Here is a 14,450-nt window from a genome sequence, read left to right as displayed (position 1 = left end):
TTCCATTTTTACTTGCGGGTTTTACTTGATTTTGGGGAAAATGGTAATGCTCATCGGGCATTGGTAGGAAACACGAGTACCGTACACGTACGCCTACAAACCCCCGTCTCTTCAAGTAATTCTATGATAATTGGAACGCAGACGCTCATAGATAGTTTAATGATAGGAGCCCGAAACTATCTCCACAATCGATTATTCAGAGCTTAAAAGGGAAATCTTTCACTTGTCTTTGGCAATGGCGACCACCCACGCTGATTCTGCTTAGTGAAGGTAGAGTAGAGCCCACAAAGGAAACGTATGAGGCAGTCATCGACGGTGGGGTTGGTGATTGTGTACTCACTGGAGGGAAGAAGGATGATCAACTCCCCAACCAGTAACATATCTCCTCTCTCTTTGATATTTTTACCACTTGAAAACTTTCAAAACTCAGACCGGTATTCCTTTGTTATGATGGCAGGGTCATGGGACAACATCCAGCTCACACCATGTATCTGGGCGATGATCCTTTTTCACAAAGACGCCAAAGAGAAATTTGGCTTAAGTTTCTCAAATCAAACAGTCTCTCAGTTCAGGTGGCTCAATAAGACAAAGACATGATCGAGGAACAACAGTTTCCTTTCCAGTTCCATTTTTCATGTATCATGTAACATGTCCATGGATCAAAATAAACAACACATTGCCAGCTGTCTCACACAGTGGCAACGTACCAAAAACTACTCTGGTTGCCCCTCAGTGATAGCTCCAGGCAATCATATGGGACCCTGTTTGGTGTTTGTTTTATGGCGTGGACAACTAAAGAGTATAATCTGATTATACATAGATAGCTATTATAGAGGATGCACGGCCAGGCTTATTTCTTGATCTTAAGAGATCAGTGATACCCATAAAGAACCTTACGTGGATCAAGCTGGCCGCTGCAGTAGCTCGATGACACGATTGAGAGTTCCTGACGGCCTTTCCACTCTTCAAAGGGCTTCAGGATTATCGGTGTATCAATAGCAGCAGAATCTACGCAAAGCATTGTCTTGTAATCCTCATCCCCCATATCCACAATAGTCTTTGCCTTTTTGTCCCATGGGTTCCACACAGCTTCTCACATCGAAATAACATGAATTCATCAGAAGAAGAAAAAAAAGAAAGAGTACAAACCCTTTATCTGTGGAAGGAAAGTCATGGACCTGCATTGGGCATGCCTTCCTTCCGCAACTCGATGGTTCTCTTTCTCTCGTGGTCTATAATGGCAATCTTTGTTGGTGTGTTCAGATACACTCTATCTACCTGCAAGGAACCGAGACCATATATATCAGCCTTTTCGCTTAGGGAGAGCCAAAGGGAAAAAGAAAAGGCATGGATCACATACCTCACCGTCAAATGTAATTGCGTCTGCCTGCTCTGTGAATCGTTCTCTACGCAACAAATTGTCCAGGTAATCAAGTGTCTCCAACCCTTCAACACGAACTTCACTGCAAATTCGATGCCACATGATATAGTAAAGAGAAAAAGTGAGCATCCGATTTAGGGGATTTGATTACAGAGAGACAGGAGATCAAATCCCAACAACATCAATGGTTACAGTCGCGATACTTTTAACGAGTCCAAAATCAAATATACATTGCAAAACAAGACAGAAACGGAGAAATGTAGTAGATTTGGTAGGCAAACCTTATGTCGGATACATATAAGTAGTTACGGAGAGCAAACATAAAGGAAAAAGCCTTGGAGTCTGTGTTCCTCACGCGAGGGATCAAAGTAAGTTTCCCAGGACTGATAGAAATGCGAAGACGAAGTTCAAAGCTGCAAGAGAAGAATAGTACAAATCAGCCGAGCTGACATATGTTGCTGCTTGTATTGATGTAACGCACCTGTGAGGCCATATCTTAAGATCATCTTCTGTAGACCTCAATATTAAATCTACAGTTGATTGTTGGTTAGAAGGTGGCAGAGGAGAAGGATCATTGTCGAATGACCAGACTCTGTTCCGAGCAAATCCATGTTGCTCAAGTGCACCAAGATTTCCAAACTAAAAAGTTGGTGTAGTAATCAAATGAAAGGCACCTCAAAAATACATTGCTGATTATCTTGAACAATGTTCTTTAGATGCCTAACCTGTGGAAAGCAGATAGGTATTCCTCCCCTGATTGCCTTAGGCGGCTTCCATTGAGCCGCCTGAACGGAACACAGTGAATAAAAAGAACATTAAACAAGTTTTGTCGGTTGATTCAACGAGCACTGATTTCATATATCTATTCATTCATTCTTCTGTTGCTCGAAATCAAAATGGCACACGCAGAGATGAAAAGAGCTCCCCCACCATCTTTGATAAAAAGATTATTTGGATCTCACTTTACCTTGCTGCTCATATAAAGCAGTTGCTCTCTTCTTTCATTCTTCCAAGAAACAACCTGTCCTCCATGGAGAAGCACCTGAAACCATTTCCATGTGATTTTAAGGCTCCCCACAAAGTTTTCCCTGATCATTACAACCGTTGTATGCCGAAAACAACCCAGATTCAACAACGGCAATCACATCATCATATATCGCCAAAAACAACTACTGAAATCAAAATATCTTCAAACGGGCTTTCATTTCCACACTTCTCCCAGTCACCAGCATTTCATCAACTATCCTTCCGATGATCAAATTCAAACAGAACACACAGCCAGATTGGGGAAGAGAATGGGTGAAAGAATCGAACCTCCGCAGTAGATCCGCTTGGCTCCGTCAAAATGATACGGGACGATCCATCGCCATCATGAACTACGTTCAAAGGCATCCCTTTTGGATCGACTTTTCCTCTCTTCTTCTCCAGCTTCACCACAAACCACACACCAAATGCATACCCGTCAAGGATTTACACAAACACCAACCCTTTACCAAACGAATATAAAATATGAACACTGATACGGGCAAATCGAGGGCTCCAAAAATCAAAATCAAAATCAAATCCAATCCCGAAACAAAAAGAAGAGCAAGATCGACAAAAGGGAATACAATCCTTTAAAAAAGTACAAATTCGAAGGACATAAAAAAACGTATAAGCAAACAAAATGGAATTTAAAAAGAGAAAGAGAGAGACTTTAGCTTACGTTTGATCGATACTGAAACCGTATGGATTTGGATGTCTTTTATAAAACCAAAGAGATTGAGCTAATCGGCTTCCAATTAAAGAGCTCCGCGTTTCGTGAAGAACTAATCAATCCAAGCTGCTTTCCGTACATACTCACACATATTGACATATATTTTTACATCAAAATTGTCTTTATCCAAAAAGATACAGCTCAAACGAGAGAGAGAGAGAGATGGCAAGTTGAAAATGCTGACCTTTGTTCTCGTTCATGGCTTCGGCTCCTCATAATTGAGGCTATGGGTCCGGAGCTTGAAGAAGAAGGCCTGTGCGCGTTTGTAGCTCTTATTAGCTCCGAATCTGCCACGTGGCTGGTCATTTTCTCTGAGTTTCCATTCTTCTGCAAACTGACACACTTTTATTTGTTTTCGTCTTTTTCTTCTGTTGTCGATTTATGTTGTTTTAAAATTTAAAATCCTTTAGGGAATAATATAAATGTAGGTAGGGCGAAACCCAGAGGATATTTTCTCCACGGAAACTGTAGTTGGGCTCAATCTCTAAGGCCCTTAAACCTACAAGCCCAAATATAAACACATTTCCACCGGCTTCCCATTTGAAATTTGGAATAGGTGGGGTGTTTAGAGATCGTCGATCGGCGATCTCAGCCGTGGAGTATAAACAATACAAGGAGATCAAAATGGATTCCGCCTCTGCCTTTGAAGCACTTATGATCAAGTAGAGAACGATATCAGGCTCTCAGTCTTGTTTTCAGGTGTTTGGTGTTCCGTCATTTCGTTAATTTGTAGGTTTACATTGGTTTGGTTGAATTTCTAAATCTATCTAAAATCTAGGTTGTTTGATTCGATTTCTTGGATTTCTCGCACTTTCTCGGAAAAATCTTTCGCCGAGCGATTTGTTGTGTTTTTAGAAGGATTTGTTGAGTTTTGGTCGTCGATCGGCGAAAAACATCGTAGAGACAAAATCAAAGAAAAAAAAATGCCCAAGAAAGACTCTTACCGGTGGTCTGTAGTGCCTCGGCATGAAAAATCGCGAGAGGAACCGGCGACGAACTATAGGGTTTACGATCCTCCGGAGAAAGGCGGAAACATGCTAGGGTTTGCAAATTGAGAATCCGAAAACGCCGGCGAGAGAAAACGAAAGAATTTTGAATTGACGAGAAAGAGAGAGAGAGTCACCGCCACCAGAGTGGGTTTGCGAGTGAAGACGCGAGGTTTTGTATTTCTGATGGGCTTCAGGGCCCATTGGCTTCGGCTTCGGGTTTAATGGGCTGATTCTGGTTTGATATATTAACAATTTAAAAACAAATCAGAAAATAAACACAATTTCAGGTTTATGATGAGAAACAATAAATAAATAGTAAAACACATAACAAAAGGAAAAATGTAATACATATCCATTTATTCCTCTATAAATTTCAGGTCCCTTCATCTATAGTCCCAGGTTTACACGACAATTGTATTTGTATATGCTGTTACTGTCGGAACTACACACTCTACACGTTCCCCCTTGGAGGGGTCAGGGCTCAATTCTTCTGTTCGTTGCCTCGCAACAATATAGACTGCCCAAAACAAAAATCATGAGTTTAATGTCGGCTCCACTCAAAAGCAATTGGACCACATAGGAACAGCATCCCACCCCCCAAAGCAATTGCTCTATACTACTAATCCATATTGTATTTATTCCTCTCGTTCACATTACCTATTTTCCAGGTTAATTCTTCCCTGTCCGAAACACGTCATCATTATTAACTTGCTTCCTAAAAATCTACAAGTGTTGAAGTAAGCTTACGTCATTGAGAAGGCGTAGAGCAGCAGGACGAGTGAATTTCCTAGCAAAGAGGAAGCATGGGGATGGCTTCCCTTTGCTGCTACACCATTCTCTCCTGTACTCCGTCTCGTAGTAGATATTGTCTACAGCCTGCAAAGTAACCAGTTATATAGACCAAATTCATGGCAAAGATCTCTCTCTCTCTCTCTCTCTCTCTTTTGGGAATATGATTTCTTCAAATCACAGAACCAATCCCACTTAAACTATCTGCATCTGTATGCCTAAAGAAATTATAGTTTTATCTTACATCTGTATGACCAAAAGATATCTATAGCCAAAAGGAAGAGACGAAGAACACTGAATATACCAGTTTAAATCTTAGAAATCTTCTTATGCGTACCTTGATGGATTGTATAAGTTCAGCAGTAGCATCGACAAACTTGTAAGTGACAGGATGCCATCCACGGCGTTCATTCTCTCTGGAGGACGAAAGGTCCCATGCTGAGTATGTCAGTGACCTCCGAGTGAGTTCTCCTTCACGACCTTCTTGCTGAAATTAGAAAAGATTTGAAGAGCTTCAGAGTGATGAAACTTAGGACTTCAAGCCCTTTGCTTGAAAAGCAAAGTACCCATGTTGTTGGATAAGACATTCATCTTACAGCCAATAATGTCTGGACGTAGTGCTCATCAGGTATGCAGTTGTGCTCCTTCCAACCTTCAGCCGGCTGCATTAGAAACTATGATTAGTGACCCCAAAAGACAACTATCTTGCCTAAGCATCATTGTACTTGTGCACTTAGTTTGCAAAACTATTTGTTTCTTTCTTCGCCAGCCTTTGTTGTAGAGGAAGTAATGGTTCACTGCTAGGGTTATGTAGCCGTTATTTTATTCGCATAATACAAAGAAGAGTTTCTTCTTCTAGAATCAACAAACTCAAGAAGCTTAGAATTTCTGCATTCTCAGAAGCAATGGGCTTTTCAAGGGATTTCTCGTGTTTATGCTGCACCAGTAACTCACCACGGGACGATCACGCCAAAACTCAGGAAGTGATTTCCTCTGCAAGTTCAAGTAAAAAATGGAATAAGTAATACTGATCAACTCACCAACTCTGATACTAAAACAAAAAGGGAGTAACTCTCATAACAACACTCAATACAATGTTATTGATTCTAAGCCATCCTTCACAGCCAAACTGCAAAAGTTTGCAGACAATGTATATTACTGTTATCTATCAAAAAAGATACGAAACATCCTAAAAAAAATTCAGTAGCATTTCGGACAACATACCATATAATTACGTTTGAGGTCTTTTTTTAGTTCGCTAATGCAATGAAGATTGCAACAACTTACCCTGCAGTGCTGCTGAAACATCGGAATTACAGTGGTATCATTCACCACTATCTCCGCGTGCTCTCTGTTCAAAATAACCCACTGCCAAGAAGACAATGCATAAAGAAACAAGGAATATAGAAGACATGAAACTGGAGAAGTTCAGAAAAAGGATGTTTCCACTCTTTTAGCAAACAATTCTGCGGAAAAAAGGATCAGAATTTCACCTGTGATCCTTTTCTCCAGTTATGAACAGGAATTATGGGATCCATTCTAGGATTATAGCGACCCTCTTTTGTATCTGCAAAGCTGCAAATAGATTGTTTTGTGAAAAAAAAAATAACAGCTTGATCCATTCCATTATGTGACAATCTGCAACTTCTCACATATGTGAATCAAACAGATATCTTTTCCTGAGATGTAAGTGGGTAGGTGAGAAGTAATAAACCACAAACAATAGGCAGAATAATTCACAAACACATACGAACCTATCGACGAAACTAGTTGAAGTTGACATGATGTAGTCATATGTGTAGCTGAAAGTGTAGAGAGGTATGCAGCTGAGAAGAAACCAGTGAACTGATAGTTAGTTAGAGAAATCATCAAACCACATCACTATCAATTTACTTCAAGAAACTTAGTACTGCAGATACAGACACGGAAAGTCACTCCCAGAATCAATCTCACCTATCAGACAGAAAAACAAATCGATGGTTGAAAGGATCTCTAAGCGCATGTCTGAGCAATATACGTTCTGCTTCAATCATGGTTGCCTCTCCCCAGTCTACCTGTAAATAATAAGAGAAATCTTCTTTAAAACATAAAGGAAAAGTTCATAACTTGGTAACTTTGCTGTGCTCAACCTGTATACTATCATTAACTTGGCGATCCAGAAAGTACTTGGACCGAGTTGTTGCCTCATTGAGAAGAAATCCAGGCCTAGAGTGAACAAAGATGGAGAAGTTGTCCTCCCCCCCCTGCAAACATGTGAAAATACGCATTACATGGACAAAAGCATAGCTATGATCAGCAATTCATCGGCCTGTAAATCATTCTTTACACCGATTATCACTAAGAAGATGCATCTGCATGTAGACAACATCGCTAAATGTCCGATTTTTGCAAACTCTACTTTCGCCTAAACTTTCACAATGAGATCAAGACAGAAAACACGAAGAATGTCAATCCCTCATGAAGAGCGATTGCTTGATCCCCCGTGCTTTCTACTATTGGCTACGCGACTAAAGCATATTAAGCTCGTTATCTGTCCGCAAGGTCTAGAATTTTTATCATCTACAAACCAACCTTCCCCAACACTAAAGTTTCCGAACCAAATTTTAGAGAGATAGAGTGAGACGCATACCTTAAAGAATGCATCCCAGACGATATCGAGAGGAAGCCGGTTCCGAGCGATGAAAAGGAAGGCAACCTTCGGTGTCTGAACTAGACGAGGCTTCAACGAATCGAATGACGCCATGATTCCACTGTACTGAGCTTGCATAAAGGCGAAACTCGCCAAGCAAAAAGCAAATAGCAGCAGGACCATTAGCTTCCTCTTGCATTTGAATAGAGATTTCTGCGGTGTTACCTTCCTCTTCATTTCAGCAAAATCCCAAGTTTCCAATTCCAGCTCAAGTGGAATTTCCCGCCATTTGCTTCGGGGAAATAGGGTTTCACAGGCAACCAGACGGAGTGAAGAAAAGGAATGCGAGAGAGAAACTGTAGACACCGTTGACTCCCGTTCGCATCTGACAGAATCTTAGTCAGTCTCGAGAACATACAATTTTCGATCCCTGGAACGGGATGAGACGGGCAGTGGGAGAGTCTCCGATCATCGAAGATCCAAGCAGAGATCACTGGGTCGATTCAAGCGAAGTAAATGGAAGATGGCGTCGAAAGCAAGAGCAACAACGAGAAGCTCGAGATCCCAGAGGGGAAACACGTGTAAGACAAAAGAAACTGAGAGAGAGAGAGAGAGGCCAGTTGGAGTAGCTGGGAAGCTCGGCCTGAGTGATTCGTATTCTCATCATTATATCATTTTTTTTCCTTTTGCTTTTCCCTTTTCTTTATTCGCTAGATCCTTTGAGTTTGAATTCGACAAGAATATCACTAGAATTAATTACCTTTTTTTTCCCTTTATGGGTGACTGTTTAGCATATAATTACTAATGAATGAAAATAACAAAGAAATGTTATGACATAAATACGGTTTTTTTAGTATCAGACTGTCTCACACATTGGAAAACCACATAATTGCTAATTTTTCTTTTAGTTCCCAAAGCAAAGCAACGTGTGCGTCAGATACTAACTAATTAGGGGAACGACTTAATAATATACTTGCCAACAGAAATAAGGGTGAAATGTTTGATTTGTCAACCACTGGTTAGTTGATGTCCTACCTAACCCAATCGCAACGGAGTGGGTCCGGTGAAGGCCTGTTTTAACCATCATGGGCCGATTCTTATTTTTAGATGGGCCAAACACTAATGGCGGCCTAATCTTTATATTGGCTGGGCCAGCCCGTTGTGTCAAAACGCCATGTAGTTCGCCTCTAGAATCGACAAACGTCAAGCATTCCATCACTTTCCTTCGAGCAAGCCATTCATTCATATCACCACCACCGCTCACGTCACACTCTAACACAACTTCCTTAGAGCGAAAACGAGGAGTGCCCCTACTAAGTTATAATTTCAGTCTTCAGAAAGGGAAGCAATAATACACGAGAGCATCACTGGTTAGAAACTTAGGTCCTGTCTACCACCACTACTAGTGGTTATTACCTTAATCTTGGAACACATTCCGCAGGTTACAGTATTCTCCGGCAAACAAAACCTCCTCAAGTAGAAAGATAAAACTTATTCCTCCAAAACTCCCAACGGATGAACGCTCTCTCCCTCACGCTTTTATCTCGGTAACTAGACCAGACCAATTCCCCCAATGCTTTCCAGAAATATATATATAAAAAAAGCCCCTCATATTTCATTAGTCACAGGGGAAAGAAAACTCACCCTAATCCTCTTCGACCAAAGACATGACGGGTATTCCTTTGCCAGTAAAACTCGTACATTTCACCCGCATTGTGTCACCCAACTCAAAATCTGTCTCTTCTTCGTCCTGCAGTCATAATCACCAATGTTATGCAAGTATTTGCACTCATTTACAGCAAATGTTTTGAGGAAATTTCTCAGGAACATGGCAGAGTATCTTAAAATGGGAACACACTAAACCATACCTCGAATTTGTACATCCCTCGGATTCCACCACCTAAATCAAGAACTAATCCGCGGGTTCGAACCTGACTGACCTTGGCTGTCACCTCTGTTCCTATTTTCAACTTCTGAGCATTCATGGAAGTACTACGGTCTTCAGCCTCACTCTCAGACTGTTTGTCTTTCTGGGATGTTATCTTCGCTTTTGCAGACGTCAATAGCTTAGAATCAGACAGAATCGAAAGGAGGGTGTCATCTTTGGGAGAAGCGGATTTGACCTTACGGTTCTGCTTCACTGTCTTGGAGGGTTTTGTGCTGTTTTCAGTGTTAGTATCCAAGCAGGCAGATTTTTCTGCCTCATCACACTCAGCAGCACTTCGGATGACAACAGCTGGTGTTGCTGGACTCTTGCCCTTAGTTGAATTCTTTGGACTAGACTTCTGCCCCTCTTTGCCGTTAGTTGCGCTTGGGGCTGTCTCCCCAGCATCAGACATTTCTCTGGGGAGTGGAGACGACTCCTTAACCAGGTTTTTGGTGTCTGAGGCTGGCCGAGGCAACACTGCTTTGAGGGATAACTTAATATTACCACGGACATCCGTCCCAATGCACATCATAGAGAGCTGCTGTCCAATTGATACCACATCAGAAACCTTGGAAACCTGGAGGAAATGAAAGACACGAATATTTGTCAAAACAGTACAATTAATTGCATATAACAAGTTCACTAATTCCAGGCTGGACAAATGGCAGAGATAAGAAAAACACAAGCTTGTCTTCGACCCAAATATAATACTGCATGTTTGTCTTGTCGGTGAAACATTCATAGTTTTCCTTCCCCATTCAACATTTATCAAAACTAAGATAATAATCTACACAATGACCTGTGTCAAAACTAAAGTAATAATTGGTCAGCTCGATCGATGCTATCACGAAACAGTTAGTGTTCCATATGATATGGTTCAACAGTAATAGGCTTTTCTTTTGACTTACAGAATCATGAGACAACTCGGAAATATGTAGCAACCCTTGCTGACCACCATTGAACTCCACAAAGGCGCCGTATTCTTTAATAGTTGTTACTGTACCTTTATATATACCACCGACTTCAATTTCACGTCCAATTATGAAGTCAATCTAAGGTTATTCATAAGATAAGAAAATCTAATCAGTATGAGAATATTGTATAAGATGTGGAAATATAATCTTTGTTATACAATGCACGAGACACCTAGAAAAGAGGATGATCATGGACCAATAAGCAGCTTAGCTGATTAAAGATACCTTTTCTTGAACCTTTTCCATCACAGTCTGATTCTTGGCAACGATAGTAAGTGTTCCATCCCCTACAGACAATCTTGCACCTGAACAGAAAAAATTGCGAATCAGGAGCAAAGAAAGAATTACACAGACAAGCTTCAAATCCAATTACAGAGAAACACATGGAGAATTATTTCATAAACTTTTTTACATGCCACAATAAAGGTACAGCTTTGTAATTTTAAGCTCATACTGATGACTGCATCGTAATGAAGCCTTAACAATTAGCGAGAGGTGTCATGGAGCTGAGAGATGACCTGTCTCCTCTTCAACCTTTCTCTTGAGAGAACCCATAGGCCCAATCAAGCTGCGAAGAGCATCATTGGTGTATCTCAACGTAGCTGCACACAAGATGGCATCCTTAAGTTCAAGAGGAAGATATATTGGTCATCCTAGGGTGAATGAATGAGCTGGGAAAGAACCTAGTCGAGGAGAATAAACATCATCCTGGGGTCGTGGAACATTTATCTCTCGCTCCATGTGGTCAAGAATCTGAAGACGGCCTTTGCGTGCATGTTCTAAGGACTCGCAAATTATGTCTAAAGGGATCCCAGCTGGCTTTATATCCAACTGAATTGCAGTCACACCATTTCGTGTACCAGCAATCTTGAAATCCATATCTCCCAAATGATCTTCCAGACCCTGAAATAAATTAACAATCTTGCATCAATTCTATTCTGCAACATAATTCTACCTACAGATCACATGAGGATGGCAAATTATAAACCAAATGCACATAGAGATTTGAAAGAGGAAAAGGGGGGGGGGGAGTATATAGTTCTGAAGGCTGTGAATAACATATGGACCGATAAGGAAACTACTGAACAACTTCTACTTCAGATTTCAGCAATTGGACCATCATACAGATTACAATAAATAGTCGACAGATTAAAAAAAGGAAACTTAAAAACCCACCAAAATATCAGTTACTATACGGTAGTCTTTTACTTCTCCATTTGATGGATCAACATCAGTGATAAGACCAACAGAAACACCTGCAACATGATGAAGTAGAGGAATTCCTGCGTCCATCAATGCCATACTACCTGAGAAAAGGAAAACAAGTTACAATTTCAGTCTCTGTGTAGAGTAGAAACAGAGGATGGTTTGTGTTGACTTTGCGAAAGACAGAAGCCGGGTGCTCCTTGTTTAGTTGTTTCAATTCTATTGTCCCTTGTTTTTGGAGGAAATAACAGGACCAAACCCCAAAAAAAGGGAAGAAAAAAGGAAACCCGAAAATTGCAAAGGCTATATCACTGGTAAAACGTTCAAGCTGATAGCTACCTCCACAAACACTTGCCATTGATGTGGATCCGTCTGAGGCCATCACTTCTGAATTTATACGTACAGTATATGGAAAAAGCTCTTCAGGAGGCAAGACAGCAAGCAATGCTTTCTCAGCAAGCGTTCCTGCAGAGAACATAAAATCCATTAATGCACAAAACACAAAAAAGGTCATGATCTTATAAACCGCAAAAATGGCAACAACACACTACACACATGAAGCTGTCTAAACTCTATAAGACTGATGACAAGAGGAAAACAAGGTTGAGTAATACTTTAGTAGGTAGAGAGAAATCATGACATGCACAAACAGATAGGAAATGAGAGGATACAATATGTACCGGGATTTGCTAGGAATGAAAATTGACAACAACATGAAAAATGTGGAAGAGGGGGAAAGAACAGGCTTCTGCAGACTTTACCGACAGATTCAAGTGATTCTACAGAAAAGGGAAGGGGAATCTACCATGACCAACTTCACGCCTATTAAGGCCACCACGTTTGCCAACCTCATTTGTACAAAATGGAGGAAAACTATAGTGAAGCATGAATCTTTTTTTGGGCGGACCAACAACGGAATCCAAACTTTGTGCATCTCCTGGGGCACCAAGCGTAACAGTGCAGAGCACCTTCAAGACACAGTAAATGAGCCAAATTCGAGTGAAAGACCTTAGTTTGAATTCTCCAGTAGTTCTCAGATAAATGCAGAGAAAAAGTTCAACTTGTCACAAGCACCGCAAACAAATACAAAATTTCTAGCTAACAAAAAAGCGTGAGACCTTTTCACCTGGAAAAAGACAGAAACAAAGCTTCTTGAATGAAAGCATTTCATGACAATGATGCACAGTAAGGTAATGCAAAAATTTCAGAAGTTCGCCCAAAAAAAAAACTGCAACATTTCTTATTCTTTATTCTTTTCTTTACACGTCTGGAGAGGGGCAAGGTGCTATTCTCCCACTGAAGTTTCATGCCATATATACTGACCTGCGTATCACCACGCGAAAAAAGTGCTGATCCATGCAATGCAGGCAAATGACCAGCTTCACAGTAAATGGGCCTCACTTCATCAAGGTGTCTGCCATCAACTCTGAATCCATCCGATATCATCCTTGCACGAACTACCTGTTAAAACACCAATTTAGTAAGACAAAGAGTCCACAGATACAAATATCAAGCCTACAACTCATCAGCGAGATTAATTATATAATTTTTCAGAACTGTTAGGTCCCTCTAACTAAATGCATCTAACCAGCCACAGTGACCTCGTTACTTCTCATTGACAAAAATAAAGAATTGATTTTTTGAATACCAATGAACATGGTACAGTGTGACCTAAGCTTGATACAAATATTTGAGGTGAAACAAGTGTTTCCTCGTTTGAACCAAGAATGCCTTCCCAAAACCATCAGAACAGTAGGTGTGCATAAGCATATGTCATTCTTCAGGAGATACTATTTGTTACATGGCTAACCTTTTTCCTCACTGTATCAACAGCCTTCGGTAGAACTTTCAAGCTTTCTTCATCACCCTCTTCTTCAAATACTTTCTTCACATCTTGGGCAATGTTATCTAATGCTTCCCCACGTTCAAACTGGATCCAGAAAATCATCAGCTCTTAAAATGAAAATCTCTGGTAAACAATCGAGCACATATTTCGAATTGGATACCTATGATCAATGAAGGAAAACCAAGAAAATCAAACTTTCGGGAGAAAATTAGTAAACATGCACCTTGCCATAAGAGGGATCGGTAAAGATTGATTCAATACGAGTTGCAGCCAAGTCGCCAACTCTTTCCAAAGTTTTCTCAGAAATCATTGACAATTTATATTCCTTCTTTTGTTTCCCAGCTTTTTCAGCAAGCCTTATTTGGGGCTCAAGATATTTGCTAGCCTACACAAAGAAAAGTTAAAATGCCAAGATAATCATATTACATTGTACAAAGAGCTCAAATGAAGCTTTGTATGTCACCTCTGGATGAGCTAGTCTAAGAGCAGCTGCCAGATCTTTCTCAGAGATCTCACGAGCCTGAACATCTATCATCATAGTTTTATCCCTTGTACAGGCATATACCAAGTTGAGGTCGCTTGAGCTGAGCTGTTTAGATTCCATTCATCATAAATTATCACGAATGACAAAAAAGTTACATATTCAAGGTCATGTGTTAGAAAAAGTTTACCTCGTCCATGGTTGGATTGACAACAAACTGCCCACAAATCCTTCCTATTCTGATGACTCCAATGGGTCCTCCCCATGGAATATCTGATAACATAAGAGCAGCTGATGTTGCATTAGTTGCCAATACATCTGGATCTTGCTTCCCGTCAGATGATAGAACACTCGCCATAACCTTTGACAAACATAAAAGTGTAGCTACAGTAAGACAGATGAATATAAACTTAAATGCTGACACAAGAACTACATTATACCTGAACTTCATGGTAAAATCCTGAAGGAAAGA

At 40.5% G+C, this 14,450-nt stretch overlaps 3 protein-coding genes across 5 annotated transcripts in view; all 3 read right to left on the bottom strand.

Moving 5' to 3' along the window:
• Window positions 1-594: 594 nt before the first annotated feature.
• On the bottom strand, window positions 595-4,215 carry LOC104821086 (putative glucose-6-phosphate 1-epimerase). The gene is made up of 11 exons (XM_010551846.2): window positions 4,082-4,215; window positions 3,322-3,471; window positions 3,087-3,203; window positions 2,696-2,809; window positions 2,349-2,423; window positions 2,107-2,166; window positions 1,863-2,020; window positions 1,663-1,794; window positions 1,361-1,463; window positions 1,179-1,278; window positions 595-1,089 (listed from the first exon to the last, which is right to left on the bottom strand). Exons 4-11 carry the CDS (start codon window positions 2,771-2,773, stop codon window positions 872-874), a joined length of 924 nt encoding a protein of 307 aa, XP_010550148.1. The 5' UTR covers window positions 2,774-2,809; window positions 3,087-3,203; window positions 3,322-3,471; window positions 4,082-4,215; the 3' UTR covers window positions 595-871.
• Window positions 4,216-4,435: 220 nt separating this feature from the next.
• LOC104821087 lies at window positions 4,436-8,170 on the bottom strand. Its single transcript, XM_010551847.1, has 11 exons — window positions 7,545-8,170; window positions 7,045-7,158; window positions 6,869-6,969; window positions 6,670-6,741; window positions 6,409-6,490; window positions 6,203-6,283; window positions 5,870-5,908; window positions 5,512-5,577; window positions 5,253-5,402; window positions 4,874-5,002; window positions 4,436-4,643 (listed from the first exon to the last, which is right to left on the bottom strand). The coding sequence occupies exons 1-11, from the start codon at window positions 7,779-7,781 to the stop codon at window positions 4,608-4,610; spliced, it is 1,107 nt and encodes a 368-aa protein (XP_010550149.1). The 5' UTR covers window positions 7,782-8,170; the 3' UTR covers window positions 4,436-4,607.
• A 259-nt stretch (window positions 8,171-8,429) lies between these two features.
• LOC104821088 (polyribonucleotide nucleotidyltransferase 2, mitochondrial) overlaps window positions 8,430-14,450 on the bottom strand; it is a 7,790-nt gene continuing 1,769 nt past the window's right edge. The window contains exons 3-18 of one of the 3 annotated variants that reach the window (XR_773024.2): window positions 14,419-14,438; window positions 14,169-14,339; window positions 13,961-14,086; window positions 13,721-13,882; window positions 13,462-13,581; window positions 12,975-13,112; window positions 12,457-12,619; window positions 11,991-12,116; window positions 11,622-11,752; window positions 11,129-11,348; window positions 10,964-11,047; window positions 10,671-10,750; window positions 10,380-10,523; window positions 9,413-10,048; window positions 8,961-9,294; window positions 8,430-8,854 (exon numbers count right to left, since the gene is read on the bottom strand). Coding sequence is in view for 2 of the 3 variants with exons in the window: in XM_010551850.2 (XP_010550152.1) it covers window positions 9,190-9,294; window positions 9,413-10,048; window positions 10,380-10,523; window positions 10,671-10,750; window positions 10,964-11,047; window positions 11,129-11,348; window positions 11,622-11,752; window positions 11,991-12,116; window positions 12,457-12,619; window positions 12,975-13,112; window positions 13,462-13,581; window positions 13,721-13,882; window positions 13,961-14,086; window positions 14,169-14,339; window positions 14,419-14,438 (2,426 nt within the window). In the remaining variant the exon portion in view is untranslated. Of the gene's footprint in view, window positions 8,855-8,912; window positions 9,295-9,412; window positions 10,049-10,379; window positions 10,524-10,670; window positions 10,751-10,963; window positions 11,048-11,128; window positions 11,349-11,621; window positions 11,753-11,990; window positions 12,117-12,456; window positions 12,620-12,974; window positions 13,113-13,461; window positions 13,582-13,720; window positions 13,883-13,960; window positions 14,087-14,168; window positions 14,340-14,418; window positions 14,439-14,450 lie in introns of those variants that run through there. The other 2 variants (XM_010551850.2, XM_010551849.2) reach the window with 2 other exon arrangements.

The sequence above is a fragment of the Tarenaya hassleriana genome, unplaced genomic scaffold (assembly GCF_000463585.1).
Source record: "Tarenaya hassleriana unplaced genomic scaffold, ASM46358v1 Cleome32, whole genome shotgun sequence".
Classification (NCBI taxonomy): Eukaryota; Viridiplantae; Streptophyta; class Magnoliopsida; order Brassicales; family Cleomaceae; genus Tarenaya; species Tarenaya hassleriana.
This window is presented reverse-complemented; position numbering and strand designations above follow the sequence as displayed.